At 40.3% G+C, this 21626-nt stretch overlaps 1 protein-coding gene across 2 annotated transcripts in view; it reads left to right on the top strand.

The window, feature by feature from the left end:
• Window positions 1–21626, top strand: part of PARD3B (par-3 family cell polarity regulator beta) — a 1067283-nt gene that overhangs the window by 911290 nt on the left and 134367 nt on the right. For both annotated transcript variants that reach the window (XM_060106399.1, XM_060106400.1), the window contains exon 21: window positions 16087–16219. In XM_060106399.1, coding sequence (XP_059962382.1) covers window positions 16087–16219 — 133 coding nt within the window. The remainder of the gene's footprint in view (window positions 1–16086; window positions 16220–21626) is intronic.

The following is a 21626-nucleotide window of genomic DNA, read 5'->3' as shown; positions in this document are numbered from 1 at the left end:
ATCCTAACGCCCTAAAGACCTCCATCTTTTCTCACTTGCACTCCTGCAAGAATCTCTATTCTGTCCTCCACAGAAAAGCTGGGATTGTCTTCTCAATATTTAAATTAGATCATGTTTCTTCTGCTTTAACATCTTCTAACATGGTCTCATTTCACTCAGAGTAAAATCCAAAGATCTTAACAGGTCCTGCAAAGCACAGGTAATCTGTCTTGCCTGTCTATTTGACCTCGTTGCTTAACATCTATCCCTTGGGTATGAAGCTCCAGCCACTCTTTCTTTGTGTTCCTTTAATTCATCACACTCATTCCCTCATCCTTTGGGCTTTAGCTTTAGCTGGTCTCTCTTTCTAGAATGTTCTTCATAGAGATGCTTGTGCATGGTTCCTTCTTACAATTCAGACCTTAGCTTAAAAGAGAAAGGCCTTTCTTGACTACTCAGTCTCAAGTAGCCACCCAGTCACCCTCTTATCACCATATGGTATTTTAAGGATCCGGGTGGCACTTACCTCTGCTTGATATCCTTTCCACTGGTTTGTGTATTGTCTCACTCACCTGCTAGAACATAAGGCCACACACTTGTGTGTCTTGTACTCCTCCTATATTCCCAGGGCCTAGAACCATTGCCCGTGAATAGTAGGTGCTCAATAAATACTTGCTGAATCAATGTAAGAATCTTGAAGGATTTCACAGGTAGAGAACCATCCCCTTAGTTAGTGTGCCAGGCATTGACACTGGAAAGACAGCTGTGGACAGGACGTGGAAGGTCCCTGCTCTTGCACGACTGGTATCCTTGTGGAAGTCAGCAGACAGAGAAAAGGGAACAAGTAACAGTGAAGATGTGTTCCCAGAGTGACCAGTGCCGCAGAGGAAACAAGCAGGTGGACTGGGAGGGAGGGACTTGAAGGGTCTAAAGATGAGACAGCCAGGGAAGCCCCCCTGATAAGGGAGAACATGCCTGGAAACACTTGAGGCAGACAGTTTCAGGCAGAAAGAACAGCAAGTACAGATTCCTGGGTCTGTGACAAGCTTAGGCTGTGCAAGGAATGGGGGAGAGTAAGAGAGAAGCTGCCAGGCACAGTAGAGAACAGTCAGGATGAGGCGGAGAGGGAAGCAGGGGCCAATTTGGGGAACAGAGACCACGTGAGAATTAGTCTGCACATAATGACAAAGCAGTGGATGTTTTTAAAGTAAAGAAGGATATCATCTTAATTATATTGTTTAAAAATAAGGGGAAAGAATGACAGGTAGAAGAGGTAGTGCAGACAAAGGCATGGAGGAGGGGGTGAGAACTGAGGATAGGTTTAGGGAGCAATTAAAGTTTCCCTGGCGACTAGACTGCAAGTGAGGCTGGAGGAGAAGAAGGCTGGGTCGGAGGTGTAGCAATGGGAAGAGAGCCAAGAGGCTTTTAGAGCAGGAGAGTTACATGGGCAGAGCCATACCTTAGAAAGGCTAATCTGGCAACAGATTAGAATGGAGTTGGGGTGGAGAGACTAGCCACCCCAACTGTTATCATGGTCCAAGCAATGGGTGTGTGCACTAGGCTTGTGGAAGAAGGAATGCATGGGAGGCACAGTGCTAGAGGCAGTTGATTACAACCAATTGGATGTAGACTATGTGGGAGAAAAGAAGTCAGCGATAATATAAAATAACACTGACAAGCACAGTAGCAGCTTTTTAAATTGAATTCTTATTATGTGCCGGGCACTATTCTAACTACTTTAAATGTAATAGCTCATTTAATCCTCAAAACTATCATCATCCCCATTTCACAGATAGATAGTTACTTCCCCAAGGCAGGGAGAAGGGAAGTGGCAGAACCAGAATCTGAACCCAGGCAGCCTGGATCCAGAGCCTGTGCTTTGAATGCTAATCATTGTTTTAAGCCTAGATGAACATAGGAAAGCAATGAAAAAGCCAGGAAGGTAGGAGGGAAAGTAGATTTCAGGAGAGAGGTGAGAAAATTGTTTCTGAACATGTTGAGTATAAGGTGTTGGTACATTTCAGGTGCAAATGAGGAGCAAGGGCTGAGCATGGTCCTTGGAGCTCCCTCGAGGGGTCCCAGGTAGAGATGTGTGTCTTCATCTAGGCAAGTTGTGTTGAGGACATGCCCCATCGGAGGCACTTCGGTGATTGTTGAATGGATGGGTGAGTAAATGGGTGACCACGAGAAGGAATGTGATAAAGCACTAGGAGTGAACAGTATCCCCAGATTGAAGACATGGACAAGAATCAGTTAGAGACTCCTAGAGAAGGCCTGTGTTTAGAGAACAGTGGGAGGGGCATTGAAGGAAACGGACTATAAGATTGAGGAAGTAGAAAGGAAACAAAGAAGGAGGGAGGTTGCTGTCTGGTGTCTAGTCCTGCAGAGGCTAGGGTTTGCCTGAGCCTCCAGAGAACAGTTTTAACAGCAATGAAGGTGCAAGCCAGATTGTCATCAGCCCAAGAGAGAGGATAGCAGATGACAAAAGGAGACAACAGGGGCGATTCTTTTTTAAAGTCTGGTGAAAAGGGGGAAAGAGAGACAGGAGGCAACAGCTTGAGGGCAGAGCAAGGGCCGCTGGACAGTAACAGTTCACAAAGGTCCTTTAATTGCTCCCAAGAGGAGAGAATGAGGAACAGAGTCTTCTGGGCCTCGGCAGGGGTGTGTGTGTCTATCCCTGTACCCAACACGGGCAGTGGGAGCCCGGTCTGCACAACAGCAGGGATACATCAAGCCTTAGACACCCCTTGATTCAGGGCCATGCCCTGGCAGAAATGCTTCCCAGGTGGGTATGTGGGATAATAGCTGGTTGGATTAATTTGGTGACACCCTCATTTAGAGGGAGGTAGAAAGTACTGACGTCATCATGCTGCTGATTTTTATAGAGAACCAAGACTTATTTCCCCACTGACAAGAATTTGTGGCACTCAGCAGCTGTTAAAAAAAAAGACTCCCTCCACCCCCTTCTCCAGACTTCTCTAGACTTACATCTGTCTTCCCAGCTGTGAGCTGCTGAATTCCAGGGTGCAAAACCAAGGGAGATGAGTGGGAGGGGCATAAAATAATGATTACATGCTGCTTCGATATAAATCTTGGTTTATTGTGTATTCCTGGGCACATGCCGTCAAATTCAAGTGTGTGCCTCTCCCTCTCCCTTTCAATCTCTGTCTGTAAACCTTGATGGTGTTAAGCATATGTTTTAGTAAATATTTTGTGTGCTGTATTCCCATTAATATTCCTAGGAAATGGAGCACTTTGGGTTTTGTGATTTCTAATAAACATTGATGGTGTTACTAGTTTGTACTGAGCATTCGGTATGCTCCATCAAAATGGCAGCTCTAATTAGGTTCCTTGAGTTAGCTAATGGATTTTGAGAAAGATAGCTTAGAAAGCTCTTACAGCTGTCCAAGATATTCCTGCCATGGCAGAAAGACAAAAGGCCCCTGGAAGCTACAGACTTCAGAGCTTTAGAAATGCAGCTGACAGTTAAAAAGATAAATTACATTCATATTTTTTCCCAGTGAACGTCCTAATACTGGATTAATGTTATTCCTGTAGTGAGCATCCATTAAGAAGCTCATTTTATTATAAGGATGCATTTTGACTATTAGCTCTTTTCTCTGGCTCCTCCTCTCTCCCCACTCTCCTTTTTCTCCCTCCAACTCCCCAGACATGTTGGATACAGTATGAAAAAGCTTCTTTGAAGAAGAGGAAATCATTTCCCTCTTTTGGTAGGTTATAAATTTAGAAGCTCTCTTAGATATATAGTAAGTGTTCAGTTTAAGAAATGTCAAGGTACGTAATACATAAAGAAATAATGTAGTGATTCAATTTAAGCCTTGTGGCTTATATTTTATGTAGAACTTAGGGTGGGGAGAAGCTTCTAGCTAGTGGGCTTGTTTACACTTGGATAAAAGATGATTTTGTTGTAGGATAGGAATATCTCGAAAACAGTGTGATACTTCTGTCTCTCATCTTAATGTGGGATCACAAAATAATACAATGCCACTCACCGTGCTCTTCATTTTTCCTTCCTAAGAACGAGTTTCTTTAACAAATGATAAACTAATGACATCTGAATGACTATACTTAATCTATTTGCAAATAGGGAGAAAAAAATAGTTCTTAGTGGAACGGGGAGTAATAAAGTTCACGCCAAACAGCAGAATTCAGGAAACACAGTAACCCACAGGCTTCTTTGAGCTGGATGTGTGAGTACTCATTAATTCTATAACTGTGCTCCACATAACGTTTTGCTCTCAGTTTGTCCACTTAGAAAACTCATACCTGTTACTTTTTAATCTGAAAGATTACATCTCTCTAGGTACCTGGTAAATCCTTTAGGGGAATGTTTCCTGGGTCATTAACACTCTACCGTCCAATTTCTGTGTTCCCCATTGGAGTCTTTGTAGTGCCTCTGTTTTTCTCAGTCCTGCCTGCCTTTTGGCCTTTTTTCTGCTCATTAGTACTTACCCAAACAAGGGGCCAGGCAAGGGAAAGAATGTGAATCAAGTCAATTAATTGGGGGATGGTTTGCAGCTCTGGGAAAACACTTGTTGGGAAAGAAGCTAAAGTTGTTGGCTTAAATAAGAGTTTTCAAAATCATCCCTAGTGTCTTATTTTTCATGCTCTTCCAAACCTCCTATCTCTGTGGATAATTGAGAGCCGACTTAAATGCTGTTGCTACTAAAGCTTTTGGAACTAGGGAAGAAATAAAAAAGAAGAGTGTTAATATAACATGTAGATTACAGATCAGACAGCTGCTTTGCCTCGGCATGACATAAATAAAGAGGAAAAACCTTGGTATATGAAGTGCCAAAAAACCCCAAAATACTTCTTCCCCGCACATGACTTCGCCATGATGAATAAAAAGGCATAATTGACATCATGTTTGTTGATAAAAAACCAGCAACTGTCACACTGTTGAGAGGCTACTGAAAGCTGGAAGACGGCATGTTTTTTATTCATTTTCACTGTGGGTTATTTATAGGGTTCAATTGTCAAAGCAGCAGCTTACTGCCTAATTTTCCCTCTTCTTTGATGGCCCACGACTCATTCACTTTTCAGATCAAGAAGACAGCTACAAATTGCTCAAGGGCAGATATTCAGGCACCACTGTTACCTCACCTGAATGGAGCAATGGCTATTTATTAACTGAGATTCTGTGACTACTTTCCGTTAAACTGCCAGTGAAAATAAAAGTCATTGTCAACCCATAATGGCTTGGTTTCATTTCTTTGTTTTGTTTTTTTAACTTTTCACCCTCTGATTTGGCAGCCAGTACCCTGTTTCTAATGGGAAATTTATCACTATATTAACGATGCGTCATGCTTCACCACCAGGTAATGTTACTGGTTAACCAAGAGCTCTAGTTATAGAAAACGTTCAGTTTTCAAATTGAAAGTCTCAGTGTCGCGTTGCCTTGAACTAAAGTGGTCCTCAAGGTACAGTATTCAACAGGTGTGGAAACAGAAAGAGAAGGTGACTTTTGCCAGTAGTTTGCTCAGTCATGTAGCTTGAACTGTACACATATCCAAGAAATCAGTGAATATAGTGCAAGAAAGGCTCATGGAGGTCAACTGGTTCATTTCATAGGTTATGTTATGTGGAAACAGAAAGTAAAGGTCTTCTATCCTGATATAAAGAATGACTCTGAAGATGCTGCTACCCTATGTGAAATTGGTCCAGGATTCTACTTCATCTTCCCTTTTGGGAAGATTGGCACATGGAGCTGTTCAAGCCCTACTGGCTTTATTCCCCAGGATTCTTGCATCCACTTCCCACACTTCTGCTATGCCTAACTGTGTACCCTTTTATGTTGCCACCACTTGGCATGTGACGTTCTTTCCACTGGCATGCCCAGCACCCCCTCCTTGCTCTCCTTTTCTCCTTGAGGCCTTTCCCAGCCTCCCCAAGCAGAACTAATCACCCTCTCCTCTGAGCTACTGCAGGACTTCATTATACTTCATGATACTTCTTCATAATAATTGCCACATTGCCCTGTAATTGTTTATTTATATTTCCATCTCCCTCTATAAGACTGAAATCCCTGAGGGCTGGGTTCTGGGTCTTAATCACCTTTACATCACCAGGGCCAGGGACATGGCAATATTTAAAAATAAATAAAAGCTTAAATAAATGTACACATCTGAAAGCAGAAGGTTACTGGAAAACTTTTGTAAAAGCAGTTGATGATCTGAGTTTAATATCAGCTTATTACTATCTAGTCTATTCTAAAAAGAAAGTCACCATTCTCTTAGAAAAGATTTGTAGGAATCTGAACACCTTTTAAAAACAACTGAAACAATCCATTGGAGATTATAATATAAGCTGTCTCTATCCTGTAAATCCCTGATGTCAGAAGGTCGGCATGAGGTTACAGGGTCACCAGAGCTCACTTTACACCCAGGGAGATGAGGGCTGTGGATATTCTTGGATTTGACACCCTTTGGGACCTAATATATGTTAAATTTTTATGTGGCTTTTTGGAGTTGAGAATCTGTTTGGATTGGATAATTATTATAACCCTATTTAAAAGTGCAGAAGAGCTCAGCATTTGTGCATATAGGTGTAGAAGGAACAAAAGGAATTAAGGTAGAATCAAAACATGTTCTTAATAAATTCTTGGACTGAATTATGCTAGTCACATCAGAACACGGCATATAGAATTCTATGTTTATGAGATAATATGATTTAACACCATATATGTGATAATTAAAGTCTGGCCCATGTATCCCTTCTGGGTGTTTGGACAGTTTATTGTATATCCCTTTAATGGGTACAAAGGTAAAAACTAGTTTATGTATCATATGTATTTAGAAAGCTTTGACTCCTAACATTTAGTATTGAGCTCCTAATCAAAATCTTTAGCTTCTTTCAATGGAAAAACATGTTCTTTTTTTGAATATTTTTTCTCTTTCTCACTTTTATTATTTTCCCAACCTCCTCCTTTGGAAGGGGAAAAAACAGTCTTGTTATGGGAGGAAAAATTTACTGTTTTAATCTACTGATGTTTGATTAGCACAGAATACCATAGCTTATCCTGATACAATTCTCTAAATTAAACACCATCCATGCACTAAATCATTTAGAATCTCCTTATTTTTCCCTCATATTGTGTAGTCAGTTAGGCCTTATTTCCTTATTGTGTAGAAGGAAAGGTCTAGGTGTCCGTCCAGCTGTTGGGAATCAGCAGTCTTTGATGGCCTTCCATGATCCCTTGGGAGGAGACAGAGCTTCTGTGTTTCCTCTGAGGAAGAGGGAATTTCATGGAGGCCTAGGAAATTCCCAAGGTTTTATGGCCTGCAGCCCACACAGGCTTATTTTTCCCAGAATTGACCCTGAAAGTTTAATCCACATCTAAATGTCAGATATGTATTCCAAAATTCAAGCTGTGTTTGATTTAAGCCTAGAAGATAATAATTTTATCTCACAAGTCCTGCAACTGTTGGTGAGAACTTCTTTGAGAAGGGGTGTGTGTGAGATATCATTAATTTGTGTGTGATATTATTAAAATAATACACGTTTTATAGGTGTCTTCCATTTACCTTTTATCCCTATTTTGCTATTTTATTTTAGACCGGAAAACTCTTTGAGAAAACTTGTAATGTTCCAAGTGGCATCATGTCTTAAGGTTAAGTTTCTAAAGCCATTACATAAAACAAAAGTTGTGTACGGTCAGAATTAACCTTGAAAAACACTTTAGGAGAATGCCATACTGGACCTACCTATCATCTCTCACTAAACCCACCCGACACTCGTTCTTTTAGCACAGCATCAGCTGGCTGTTCCCTTGGTTGGGCACCAGCTAAAGTAGTTGGCTTGCATTTCAGTGGCCATGTTGTACAAGTAATGCATAGCTTGAAACACTGGGATCATGTTCAGTACAGTGTAAAGCCTGTATTATGAGAGGCCCTTAGAAACTGACACCAACTGAGGGAAGCCAACTCAGCTCATGTCCAGGGGCCTATGCTTACTACAGGCAATAGCCAGTGGGAACACTGTCACTACTTAAATTGCCGTTTTCCCCCAAGCCCCCATTTTTGTTTAAGCTCAAATACTGAAGCATCACTTCAGTGCAGTTGTGATGCAGTGTTGCTGTACTTCAGCCATGTAAGAACAGCTGTGACTACATGAATTATAATGGTTTCTCATCTTTAACAGAAGACAAAGTGAATGCCCAGTTTCAAATTGGTCCAAATCTGTTTTTCTTTGCATCTACGTATGCTTGTTAACAAAGATGTAGAGTAGAAATGAAGGGCAATTTTGCTGCCATCCAGTGTGAACTTTTCAACTATATTTGAAAATCTTCCTGAAGAAACAAAAATTACCATATGAAACACTTGATAAATTCCTTCGGTGACCCCACATACTTTGTATTGTTAATAAAATTGGCGAACTGTCTCAAGACAATATGTATCATATGCTTATACATAATTTGAATGTGCTCAGTATTTGTGTAAGTTACTAAAGGCTCAAAAACTGTGTTGGAGGAAATATATTAGAATACTATTCAAATAGAGGTTTTATGACTGATGGCAAAACCAGCTTCTGAAATTTGAACACAGCCAGGAGGTCACTGCACAGTATCAGAATAATGCCATTATGTGTTACAGGCTTATAATGGTGAGTTGAAGGCGTGAATAATAACTCGTGTGTTGTTGAATTGTGAATAACACTGTCAGTGTCACTTCTAAGACATTTCCACCTTCTCTAGAAAAGGAGATAGAGAAGCAGAGTGTTCTGATTAGAGAGCGGCCTCGGATTGTCTCAAGTGATAAAGAGCAAAGGTAGAGCAGAGCCTTTTATCACAAGAGGAGATGACATTGATCTGGTGAGATTCTCCATCACAGCAATCAATCACATGGGAGAAAGCTGGCCTTCATGCATCAATGAGATTACTTTCAATGGTAAATGGTGGCCGTGGTTCATGGTATGAGTGGAAATGCTTGCCATTAGGCAATCAAAAGCGTCAGGGGAAGGCGGCCTCCCCCCCACCCCAATAAGGCTTGATTCACTGGGGTCAAAGTCCAGTCCAGGGTTAAGATTTCCAGGACAAATCTTCAAGCTGTAAGAGTCAGAGGGTCAGTTGACTGAGCTAGGAATGGAAATACCAAGATAAGGATCTCAAAGGGAACAGATGCTTAAAGCAAGAAAGATGTGGAGAAAGGCAAATGGTCAGACTCAGGTTGCCATGGCAAAGTCAGGAGCCCAGGTAAGCCAAGTCACGTTGTCAGATTGTTGCGTCTGGGTCAAAATGCCACTGGCAGCGTCAGGATGGTTGAGGGAAGGACCATGTTCAGGATTATAGGCCGAGCTTTGTAGGGTTCGTTCTTCTTTATGACTCTAACTTGCATATCACCCTCTCTGGACCAGTTTTTTAGCTTTCCCACAGGATCTTGACATTGGAGTAATTTTGTTGGACTCTTCGAAATTTATACAAATACATACTTTTCAAAGTAATGTATTAGCATAGAACATAGTTTTTTCCCTCAGATTCTGCCACCAGTTTTTCATGTGACATTAAATTCTCTTAAGATGTCTAAGTATTGTTTCTTCACCTACTAATAAGAAGTATAATGTCAGAGATAATTGACAAAGGTAGTTCTAGAAATAAAGGGAGATTCTAAATGTGAAAAATTTGTCTGTTATTATATTATTCACCCGTTTTCTAAACTCATACTCTTAATATAGGAATTAATAGGCAATCATAGTAATCAAAGGATTCTTAATTTAGAGTGTTTTAATCAACACAATAACTGAAATCTAATAGAAATTAAATGTCCATATGAAGAAAGGCATATTCTTGTTATTTGGGGAAACTTTTAATCAAAAATAATTGAAAAAGGGGGTCACCATCATAGTGGTGATGAATTGGGAAAGAAATTAGAAAAATTCCCAAATGTTGTTCATGGGTAGTCAGTTCTGTGTTCCAAAATTTCACTGGACTAAACCACGAAAAATCTTATTTGTCAATATACCTTTGAAAAAATAGATATTCTTTCTACAAAATTAGGAGAAGATAAAGAATTTATATAATCATAATTTTCACTGAATATTTACACTGGATAATTTTCAGAGCTTTCCAGTATGAAAATATCATTTGAAGAATTTTATAGAGTTAAGCCCCATTAAAAGCCATTGTTTATTACTAAATCTCATTTAGCATATGTGGGCACACTATATAAATGTATTTGCATTATGGAATTTAAATCTGAAGAATGAAAGTGTAAGTGCTGTTGGACTATAGTTGCTGTAGATCTTCAAAATGCTTTTGAATTAATGATCCTGAGTACACTTAAAAGAATCTCTAAACTTTCTTATTTGACAGAAATCTTTATCACCAACAGAAAATAAGTAATAGCTGTGTCCATGACTGTCTTCAGCTGAATATTCTTTTCCAGAACCTAGTTTGGAGTTTGAAGTATAATTAGTAAGAGAAGATTGCATATAGACAGTTAGATTTTATTATATTCATGTTATCAAGAGTGTGAATGCCACTGAATCCCAGGTACTTTGAGAGCTCTGTTACCACTTTGAAAAAAACATGCCCTGTTTTCTAAGGCAGAACGGTGGTACTGCTAAATTTGTAGTTTAAAGCTAGGATGATTTCTTAGGTCCTTAAATGCAGAAAGATAAGACAAACAACCCTTCCCATCAGGGGGAAACAAACAAGAAAAGAATAGCATATTGGCATTCTTAAAGGGTGCAAGAGTTTTTTCTTCACTCCGTATCTTTCAAAAGGAAGATACCTTTTTGAGAAAACTTTAAAAATTCCACCCTTGTGTAAATATAGAAAGACGAGCACCATGTTTACATAATTAAAATATTCTGTGGTAAGCATCAAAATAACATTTGTACAGTAATGTCATAAAAAAATTGAATAATCTATCAAACTCAAAACAGTCCCTATTCTACTGATTATTGTTGACATGCATACATCTAATTTCAACCGTTTTGTTCAGTGAGTTTGTAAGGATTATCTCACCCAGGTAGAAATATTCCTGTTAAGGTTCCATTCTACAAAGACTGTTCTTAACTGCGTCATCAGATCTGGACCCTAGGCTGGTATCTACTCACAGGTGGCAAACACCTCCCCTTGACACCGAAGAGCTACATGACTTGAGGCTATCTGAAAATGACACAGCTCTTTGGAATTAACTGTGTACAATTTAATCATAGTTAGGGTACATTATTTACATGCATGCCCACTTAGGCATACACGCAAAGTCATGGCACATGAATTCACAAGTCGGACAATGGTTTGCTGGCAGTGACTAGCTCCCTCTAGTTCAGCCAGTGGTGAGCTTTACCAGCAGCAGCCCTGGCTGCCTCTCAGTCCTGGTCCTAATCCAGAGTTTCTTTCTCTTTCATGTGGGATCTTTGTTATAGGTTGAGTCTCTTTTGCACCGCATTCAGTTTTATGCCAGTTTCCCACATAAGCCTATTAGAGATGTACTATTAATTACCCAGAAATCTCTGTCTGCAGTTGCTCCAGCATCATTCTTTAATGAATACAGACTTCATTGCATGTCTTTCTATTACTTTAGCTGCTTCAATTTCTATTTTTATTACAAAGGTCTGTGCAAATAGAAGAATATCAAAAGGTATGGCTATAAATGTGCTCTGCTAAATTCCCTCTGTCTTGAAATGCCTGTGCACTGCTGCTACAAAATGCCACTGCATTGTAATGCATTTCTCACAAGGCAGCAAGGTATGGTCAAAATAACACTGGCTTTGGAGTCACACATCTCCTGGTCCGCCATTCACCAATTGGGCTACTTATCTGAGCCTCAGCATATGCTCATTTGTGAAATGTTAATAACGATGTCATCCTCAAAAATTGGGGGATTAAATGAGATGAAGTATGTAAAGCATACATATTATACTTAAGGCATCATGGGAGCTTAATAAATGTTAGTTTCTTTTCTCCAGCCTGTTGTAGTAATGGGAGGAGGCTATGGCGTGCACAAATGAACACTCATTTTAAAATGTATTTCAATTGAGGTAATTATGAACTAGGAAGAATAAGGTTAGATTCCAAAGGAGCAGATAATGCCTTACTGTGATGTGTATTGCATTTGGGGATATATTACTATAGGTGACGATGAAGAAAATGACATCATTTCTGAATTTCATTGCAACTTTAAACTATTTCCAACTTTAAAGTGTTAAAATCCTATTTAACTATACATCTGCCTTTAAAGACGTAGGCAGTATAATTGACAAGAAATCACTGCAATATAAATCTGTTTTGTTATACTGATTGAATTAATTTAAAATAAAATTTCAGCACATTGAAAGTGCAGGAGTGGCGTTGATCACCTACATATGGATACAGCTATAATAGGAACTTTTTTGGTAAGAATGGCTAACCTTTACCTTATCCAGTGAACAAATAATACAGTAAGCCTAATTTTCTAACTAGCAACTTGGAGATGGGATTATTGATACTTTACCAGATTTTATATGATTGCAAGGGTATGTGAGTTACATCATAAGCTGATGTTACTTCTGAAGCTATCAGGCAAAATTCTTAGAAGCTCTACTACTAAGTTGCATAAAGCCAGGAGAATGGAACCGTTAACATGTAAATAGAGGGAGGAAAAACAGGAGTCCTCAGAAAGTAACTCCTCAAGGCTGGCCTTAATTCCATTCTGGTCCAGTATGTTGTTAGAGGACCTAGTCTTTAAGATATAACTGAGATGAAGGAGGAGATGCAGGTTGAAACGTAGTAAGCAGTGGTGGAAAGAGCCTTCTTTGAAGTTAGACCTTGTACATCTATTAGCCATGACCCTCAGCTTCCTCATGTCTATGGAGCAAAACAATAAAAGCTACCTTTAAGTATTCTTCTGTGATTCTGAAGTATTTACAACACCCATTACACAGCAATTATGTAACTCAACTCAAGTTCCAGCTCCTACAGATTGGTAGTAGCTCTCTGAAGTTCTGGGTTAAGAAGGATCCTAAGGGCATGTCTAGGATTATGGGGAAGGAAGGCCGTAAGTGATTAGTGATGTCTGCTCTGAGCAGAAAGTAGAGTAACTAAAAGTCTATATCAATATATTGGCTGAATAAATGTTCCATAAATTATGACTATTATGATTATTGCTGCTCTTATGACAAAGGCATTTTTATGTTCCTCTTCAAACTTCTACTTCTTCAACACAAAATGGAATCAGTTAACTGCTTTGGTTGCAGTAGCTGTGTTGTTTTTTGTTTTATTTATTTTTTATTGATTTGATGGTAAACCTGTGTGTGTTATCTGCACAGAAGAGCTGAGAGATGAAATCAGAATTTTCTATTCCTAATTGTATTATATAAACCAACTACCTGGGAAAAAATCTGATACAGTTACTAGAAGTAGAGTGAGGGTTAGAGAGAGAGAAAAAAAAAGAGAGAGAATGTTGCGATGTAGTCCTGGCTTATCATGAAAGGTTTGCACGGTGCCCCATAACTTCTTTAAAATATTCACACAAGGGAGAATGTTTTGCACTTAGATGGTCCATGAATTTCTAGACTTTTTTCCTGTTTTTCTCTGAGGTCAGATTTCTTCTCTGAGTAAATAGTCATGTTCCTGTCAGCCATAGGGGATTTTCTGAATCGTAAACAGCTGATTTTGTATTCTTTCCCCATTCCTTCTATCTGAGAACTGAAATCTGATCAAACCCGTATTTTTAAATTTATTTATTTATCAGCATATGGAAGAATAGTTTGCGGTCTGAGTATGATTATTTTTTCCCACAAATGTAGGAAAATTGTGGGGATTTTTAAAACAGTCCCTTATCAATTTCTTTCTTTTTCCTTTATTACTGATGACTTCATTCTGCTTGAATTCAGTGCTTCGGTTTTTTTGGGTAAACTAATAGATTATGTATGCTGTGTTTGCACCACGTTGATTGAACTCATCTGGTGAGTTTAAGCACAGATCATGCATGCATGTAATGGGCAGAAGCCTGCACAGTGGATGCAGGCCTATAGTTAGCTCAGAGTACTCAAGAGTGAGGGAACCTGTTCAGAATTGGGCTGTGCTGTCTTTCCTGCCTTCCGTTGTTCAGAAAAGCATATCAGATGTTCCACTTTCTTCTTACTGCTATCTTTTCCAAGTTCTCGAGGAAAATTTTGTTCAAAAAAATAAGTATAGTCAGGAAACAGAGTTAGAACTATTTTGCAAGTTTTAAAAATACATATTGAAGAAAAATCAAGGTATGTGATCCCTAAGAACTTGTCTTTTCTTAAACAAAGGCATAAGCTGCTTGGTGTCCGTAGAGCAGGTAGGAAGCCAAGAACTCTGTGCTAACTTTGTACAGAGGATGTTGAGACACGTGGTCCTGCTTTCAATTAACTTACAATCTAGTTTGGGAAGAATGTTTTCCTTCCAAAAAATGTTTACTCACCCTTTTCTTTTATAGTTTAAGTATAATTTTTAAATGTTTTAACAAAATAATAGATGACTTCTTTCTATTGCTTTCAGATATCTCATTCTATCAGATATCTCATTTAAACTTAAAGCTCAACTGTAATACTTGGGGATGTTTTTGGCACGTAGAGGGCTTCACCACGGGACCCCTACCTACTTTTCTCAGTCTCACCTGTCTCTCTTCCCTGTTTCCTCCCATATTCCCTGTATATACTTGAGCAGTGATTCTCACATACCCATGAAATATGAGTATCATTATGATTAATTGTTACAAATTGAGTTAAAGTACCAACATTTGCAAGTGATATATTTCATCATTTATTAGAGTAAATTCAGAATATCCCTAAAGTACCAGCACTCCCTTTTTATTATAATTTGCTTCCTAAATGAGAGAAGGAAGGGAACATACATCACCCAATATGGGTACAAGGCAGGACAGAAGAAGCCGAGGACCACTGCTTGCCCAACTGACTTCCTTGTATTCCCCCAAAGCAAGGTGCTTTCTCATTTCTGTCCTTTGCATTGCCCTTCCCTCCACCTGGAATTTCCTCACCTCACTTGTCCAGCTATTGAGCACCTATGCATCCTTCAAGACTCAGCTAAAGTGTCACCTCCTCTGTAGAGCCTTCTGTGGTCTCCTTCCATGGCCCTGCTCTCACCCTGTTAAAGCTTAAGCAGTGTGAGTCCCCACAGCCCCTGCGCACACCTACAGCACCAGTCACCGTGGATTGTGGTCCTCTGTATCCCTTTCAGCCCCCCACCTCCCAGACTGTGTGCTTTTTGTGAACGAGTTCTGTTTGTTTGTTTGTTTTAAGATCCCCAGGTCTTAACATAAGGTCTGACACAATAGGGCACTCAGTTATGCCTCAGATGAACCAAAGAAGTTGATCAGCTGTAGAGCCCTGCCTAGCATCCTCCCCTTGCTTCCTAGCCCTGATTGTATCACGTGATGTTGGTTCTGTTGAAACGATGGTGACAGATCCAAGTTAAAAGGGAGCCACTGGCTGACCAGTGTGGAGTTGAATGGATAAGTCACTGGAGAAGCTGTAATTCCTGAGAGGAAGAAGTAGCTAAGTAGAGAGAGGAAAAGCTTGGACAAGTAACCAAGATGGTATGTTCTATGACCAGCTCTTTATTTTTCTTTTTACTTCTTCACATGGCTTCCACCTTCTTCTCTTTCTCTATGTCCTGCCTACACCCACATAATGACATGTACTCCAGCCCCACTCCAAAAATTCACAAATGTCATTGAAATGAACAGTGGCACCTGCCAACTCTGCATCACCTCCAACCTTCAGGTCAAACAACTGGTCTCAAGTTGTCAACACTTATTTGAGAAAATGAGATACTACATTAAAATTTAACCAAACACTGTACATATGATTATAAGAAAAAGGTGATGGCTCTTTTAATTGCTTTAAAGATCAGGACCTTATCTTAAGTTCTCACTCAAAAGGCATTTATTAATCCCAAGTTAGATGTTTTGACCCTTGGAGCTAAACATATGCACATAAAGACTGTTTTTTATTTATTTTTATTACCAGGGATTTCACAGTTCTCCTAGCATGTCTGTATGATATTACTGAATCTTCCAAATTTGGATGTCAGCTGCTTTAATAAAAAAAAAAATCAGAAAGCGAGTTTCCAGGATGATGTACATTGTGTGACTGTCTGATTATGTCCTGCAGTGGCCGTTCCATGAGTGGAAGCACTGACCGCATCCAGAAGTTGCGGAAGGAGTATTATCAGGCTCGGAGGGAAGCTTTCACTTTATATGAGGACAGTGAAGGAAGAGCAAGACCTGACTATGACCTTCACTGGGTAAGTCCATGCCTGATTGCAATCATTGAATTCATCTTTACTGATGTAGTTAAGAGCAGAAGAACAAGGCCAAGAATGTGCTGTACATATCAAGCTATATTTAGGTTACTTCAGTTTCATAGATGTGAACATTACCTAAATCACAGCCATTTTCTCCCACAGAAGTTGTTTCTATAAATCAAACCACCCTAATGCACAGTAGTTCATCTTAATTGCTCTCATATTTACTCCCTGTTGGACTTGTATGCCAGCTTGTTGGGATGGAGCAGATGTTAGCTATTTTAAAGAACACAAGGAATCTTGGCCATCATCTACTGAGCCTTAATCCTTGCCCTCCATCTCTTGAGTCTCAGACATCTGGTCAAGCATTAACAGACCATGCAACATAAGCCATCTCTCCTTTGGAAAATGATATTAGAAATAAATTTCAGAAGGGTCCGAAAGATATCAATTCAAAGATATCAACTGTTTGTATATTGTATCTGAACAATTTACATTTTGCTGATCTTACCAGTACACTAAGATCATTTTATTTTGAGATAAGGGCAGTTTTTTATTAGAGGGTTCTCTTTGCCAAATCCTTCAACATTTGGGAAGAGAAAAGAATATTGTGACCTCTAAAGAAATATTTTCTGGGTTTTTTCAAAATAGCATGATTCATTCTCTTGCCTTTTTCAAGAAGGCAAGGCTCTCACTCATCCTCTTTGATGATTACTGCCTTCTCCTACAGTTTTTAGTGCTGTTTTGAGAACCCCATAAGGAACTGTCTTGTCCCTGGTGGCCACACCAGCTCTTTCGAAGGACAGATGTATTAAAGGAAAGTTTCCTTTCTTGATTTTCACACTCATATTTGTGTTCACGAGGTCAGAGTAGGGAGAGTAGAGTCCAGCCACTGAGCTGATTCCCTCTAGTCTTCACTTGGATACTGTGGTTTCTCATGCATGAAGCCTAGTACTTTTACACAGGGGGTTCCAAACTCAGTTTCAGCATCCACCACTGTTGTGCAGAGCGACTGAAATTTCTTAGCCCCATAGATTCTTCCTTATATGGCAGAGTTTAAAAACACTAATCAGCAGTACACAGTAAGGATTAGCAATCTCCAACCAAATGGCTTCAGCCTCTTCCACAGATAAGCATCCTGTGACTACAGATCCGAACAAACAGCTATTTACTGGTTTTATTACAGATGTTAGGATTAAGCAGAATGGCATTTACAGTGATGGGGCAACTGGCCACTTAGACTCTCAGTAACAGAAGGGAAAGGTGTTCACAGAATAACAATCTACAACAATTCATTTCAAGCTTAATCAGATTGACTTATTGACTTTGATGAAAGACTCTATACATGAGGCCCTGTTCCCTCAATCAAATGGACAATAAAATAAAGGGAAGTTGTTTCCACCATGTCAAGTGCATTGAAAAGTCTTCCTCCTCAAAACCAGTGTGAATTCCTATGAGCAAAATAAGATAAGTAATTTTAGATAAAGTAGTCCTTGTTGTTTGGACCTTACTTTATATGACCTCCTTACATCAAGCTGAAAGGATGAAAATGCTTACACTCATGAGACTTAAAGTTTCCTCTTACCTTCATCAAACCTGAGCTAGATAACTACACACTCGGGTCATCCCTATCTTGATGATTCTGTTTCTGTGCTGAGCAAATGTGTAACCAGACAAACAATCTAGTGAGTAAAAGAGTCTCTCTATTTTCATTTGTGTTTCCCATGCCCGGGTATGTTGAGCTTTGCCAAAAGTGACTGATTTTACATTTCCCAGACAGCTGGGGACTCCAGCTTCCCAAAGGGATGCTTGGGAAATGCACTGTCATAAAAGATGACTGTTCATTGTGATTGGCTGTGATACTCCAAACCAGGGATTAGAATCTCAGCATCCTTTCCCATCCTCTCCACAAGCCAAGGAAAAACACTAGTATCTTTTGTCCAATGTAGACCTGAGAAACCACTCCGTTGTCTTGCTACTTTTGGAGAGATCTAGGAAAGCAAGTTTAGAAACCATTTCATTCCTGCCAGTCAGCCAGACACAACAAGGCAGCTTTTATGAGACTGTGGTTCCTAGATTGGCTGGTCTTCAGGATCACCGAGGGTGCCTGTTAAAAACTGATAGACAGTCCATGAAGGGGAGGGATGGGACCCAAGAGAGGGCTCCCAGGTGCTTCTCCAGGTGGTCATCAAGCTTTCTGACTCACAAATCTAAAAGTAGGGCATTGATTCCAATTGCTTCAGTAAACACTGAAGTAGTTCTACTTATCTAACAAGGTAAGTTCTACTTATCTAACAAGATCAGTACATGGACCAGCATCATCAAAAAATACTTTCATGGACTCAGAATCCCCCAAGCTCTCAGTACCTCAGACTGAGAGGCCTGACAAATATCCCCTCAAGTCACACTATACTGGGGAACTTCTGATCTATCGAGAAGGAAATTAGGGGAATAAGTTACCTAAGAACTACTTTTTTAAAAGGCCAAAAAGAAAGAAAGTATGCTCACAAAAGTCTTCAAAGCCAAAATTATTAAAACAATCATGGAGGGCTTCCCTGGTGGCACAGTGGTTGAGAGTCCGCCTGCTGATGCAGGGGACACGGGTTCGTGCCCCGGTCTGGGAAGATCCCACATGCCGTGGAGCGGCTGGGCCTGTGAGCCATGGCCACTGAGCCTGCGCATCCAGAGCCCATGCCCCGCAACGGGAGAGGCCACAACAGTGAGAGGCCCGCGTACGGCAAAAAAAAAAAAAAATCACAGAAAGAGTATTAGGATCTATGAATCACTGAAAAGATTATTAGGTTCTGTTCATAGTTTTCTGGTGGTTTTATTGTTTTTTTATTTTATTTTTCACATCTCTGAAGTTAGGGTGCAGTTTACAGTCACTTTTAGCCAGGTGTCATGATACAGTTGTCATTTTCTGCACAAGAAATGTATAATGAAATTGCAGGCTGTATATTAGAAACTTGGAAGACAATCCTAGAGAAATTTTGGAGTATGCTTTTAGGAAAGGCTGCTCCTTATTAATATTTTTTGGAATGTATTTTTATCACTCTTTTTTTTCTTTGACCCCCGTCAGACTTTCTGCATCTTCCCAGGCCATCTTGTGGGTAGTTTTCTACCTATGTTGCACCTGCCCAGTGGCCCAGAGCCAAAGATTTCTCTTACTGCTCCTTTGGGTTCTCCGTTGCTCTCATACCTCTCTCTCTTTTCCTTCTCTTTTTTCTGTGTCTCCTATTCAATTTTGACCAATATTTGCTCAGTCTAAGCATACGCCCAGTACTGGTAACAATAATATATCATCTCTATGTTGGAGGAACTCACAGTCTAGCCAGGAATACAGACATCTAAACCAAAACCCAAAAAAAAAGGACATTAATAAGTGTGAGAAATGCTGTAGTGTAGAGTAGTATTATCTTCTAAATGAGCTCAGAGAATGCAGTTAGTTCTGTTGGAAGCAGGGTGTGCATGAGGGGTGCTGGGAAAGCGATAGAGAACATTTGGGAGTTGCCTCAGTCACATATTTTGTTCTTTTTCTCTCAAATATGGTGGTTTTTCTTTTCCCAAAGGAGCTCCTGATTTATTCACTTCATTTGTGTTGAAATAAATGAATACACACAGATTGCAAGGTTTGTAAATATAGACATGAGACCTTAAAAATCTTTTCAGCAAGTCTGTTTGGTAGCTGTTTTCCCATCTAGGCTCTGAAAAGCTGTAAAGAACAAGTGGAGGGAATTTCAATGGCTCCAAGAGATGCCTGGTGAGTTTTTATAGGCCCAATTAAGTGAGCAAGATAGGCTAGCTGTGAAGTGTTCATATTTGCCAAAAGAAAACATAATACCTGTTATCTGCTGGCATTTTATGTTCTGTAAAATTTGTTAAGACTGCCACAGTCCTCTGGCAGCAGGCTGTGGTTTGTCCTTGTTGGGCTTTATTATTATTATTATTATTATTATTATTATTATTATTATTATTAGCAGATACAGATTATCTGCTTATTTAACAGCAGCATGAATATCCTATAAGTAATAATTTCAGAAATGGGATGGCTCTAGAGCTTTCTACAAATATTAGTACCTTTATTACTGTTTCTCTTCAAGAGCTGCATGGCATATATTATACCTCCTTCCTCTTTTTAATTCTTTGGCTAAATTAGAAGAATGTTTATCTGTAAAAGGGGTTCGTAGACACATGGGTGGGAAGAAGGTAAGCTGGTTTCCACTGTCATAAAAGACATAACACTATGTCTTTATGGCAAAAGGGATTGGTTCAGGTAGGTCATGGTTGGAACAAAGAGATGGTTGGGTGAATAAATAAAAACATTCTGAAAGAGTTGTTTCTTCTATTATGAAGATGATTTAGAAACCAAATGGATGGAATATACTTGGCAGCTGTCTGGACAATAACAGACACAGCTGGTGATTTCTGTAGTCAGAAGAAAGGGAGATCAAGATGCTGAGCTCGTGCTAGCCATCTTAGGAAAGGATTTGAGATGGAATGTGTAATAGCCACACAAGTACAAAACCATCAGAAGGTTATTTTCTACACATGATGGATAAGAGAAATGAGCTCCTGCTGTACTGTGGTCCAATGCAAGAACTAAGACTTGTTCATATTTTCCTTCTCCTGCTCCTTGAAGGTATTTGTTAAAAACTAGGGACGAGGGCGGGGGGAACTTTCAAGATAGTGGAGGAGTAAGACGTGGAGATCACTTTCCTCCCCACAAATACATCAGAAATACATCTACATGTGGAACAACTCCTACAGAACACCTACTGAATGCTGCTGGCAGAAGACCTCAGACCTCCCAAAAGGCAAGAAAGTCCCCACGTACCTGGGTAGAGCAAAAGAAAAAAGAAAAAACAGAGACAAAGAATAGGGAAGGGACCTGCACCAGTGGGAGGGAGCTGTGAAGGAGGAAATGTTTCCACACACTAGGAAGCCCCTTCACTGGTGGAGATGGGGGGTGGGCGGGGGGAAAGCTTCGGAGCCGCGGAGGAGAGCACAGCAACAGGGGTGCGGAGGGCAAAGCGGAGAGATTCCCGCACGGAGGATCGGTGCCGACTGGCACTCACCAGCCCGAGAGGCTTGTCTGCTCACCTGCCAGGGCGGGCGGGGCTGGGAGCTGAGGCTCAGGCTTCGGTTGGAGCGCAGGGAGAGGACTGGGGTTGGCTGCGTGAACACAGCCTGAAGGGGTTAGTGCGCCACAGCTAGCCGGGAGGGAGTCCGGGAAAAAGTCTGGATCTGCCTAAGAGGCAGGAGACCATTGTTTCCTGGTGCACGAGGAGAGGGGATTCATAGTACCACATAAATGAGCTCCAGAGACAGGCGCGAACCACGGCTGTCAGCGCGGACCCCAGAGACGGGCATGAGATGCTAAGGTCGCTGCTGCTGCCACCAAGAAGCC

The sequence above is a fragment of the Mesoplodon densirostris genome, chromosome 8 (genome assembly GCF_025265405.1).
Source record: "Mesoplodon densirostris isolate mMesDen1 chromosome 8, mMesDen1 primary haplotype, whole genome shotgun sequence".
NCBI lineage: Eukaryota > Metazoa > Chordata > Mammalia > Artiodactyla > Ziphiidae > Mesoplodon > Mesoplodon densirostris.
Note: the sequence above shows the minus strand (reverse complement) of the source record. Positions and strands in the feature narration are given on the sequence as shown.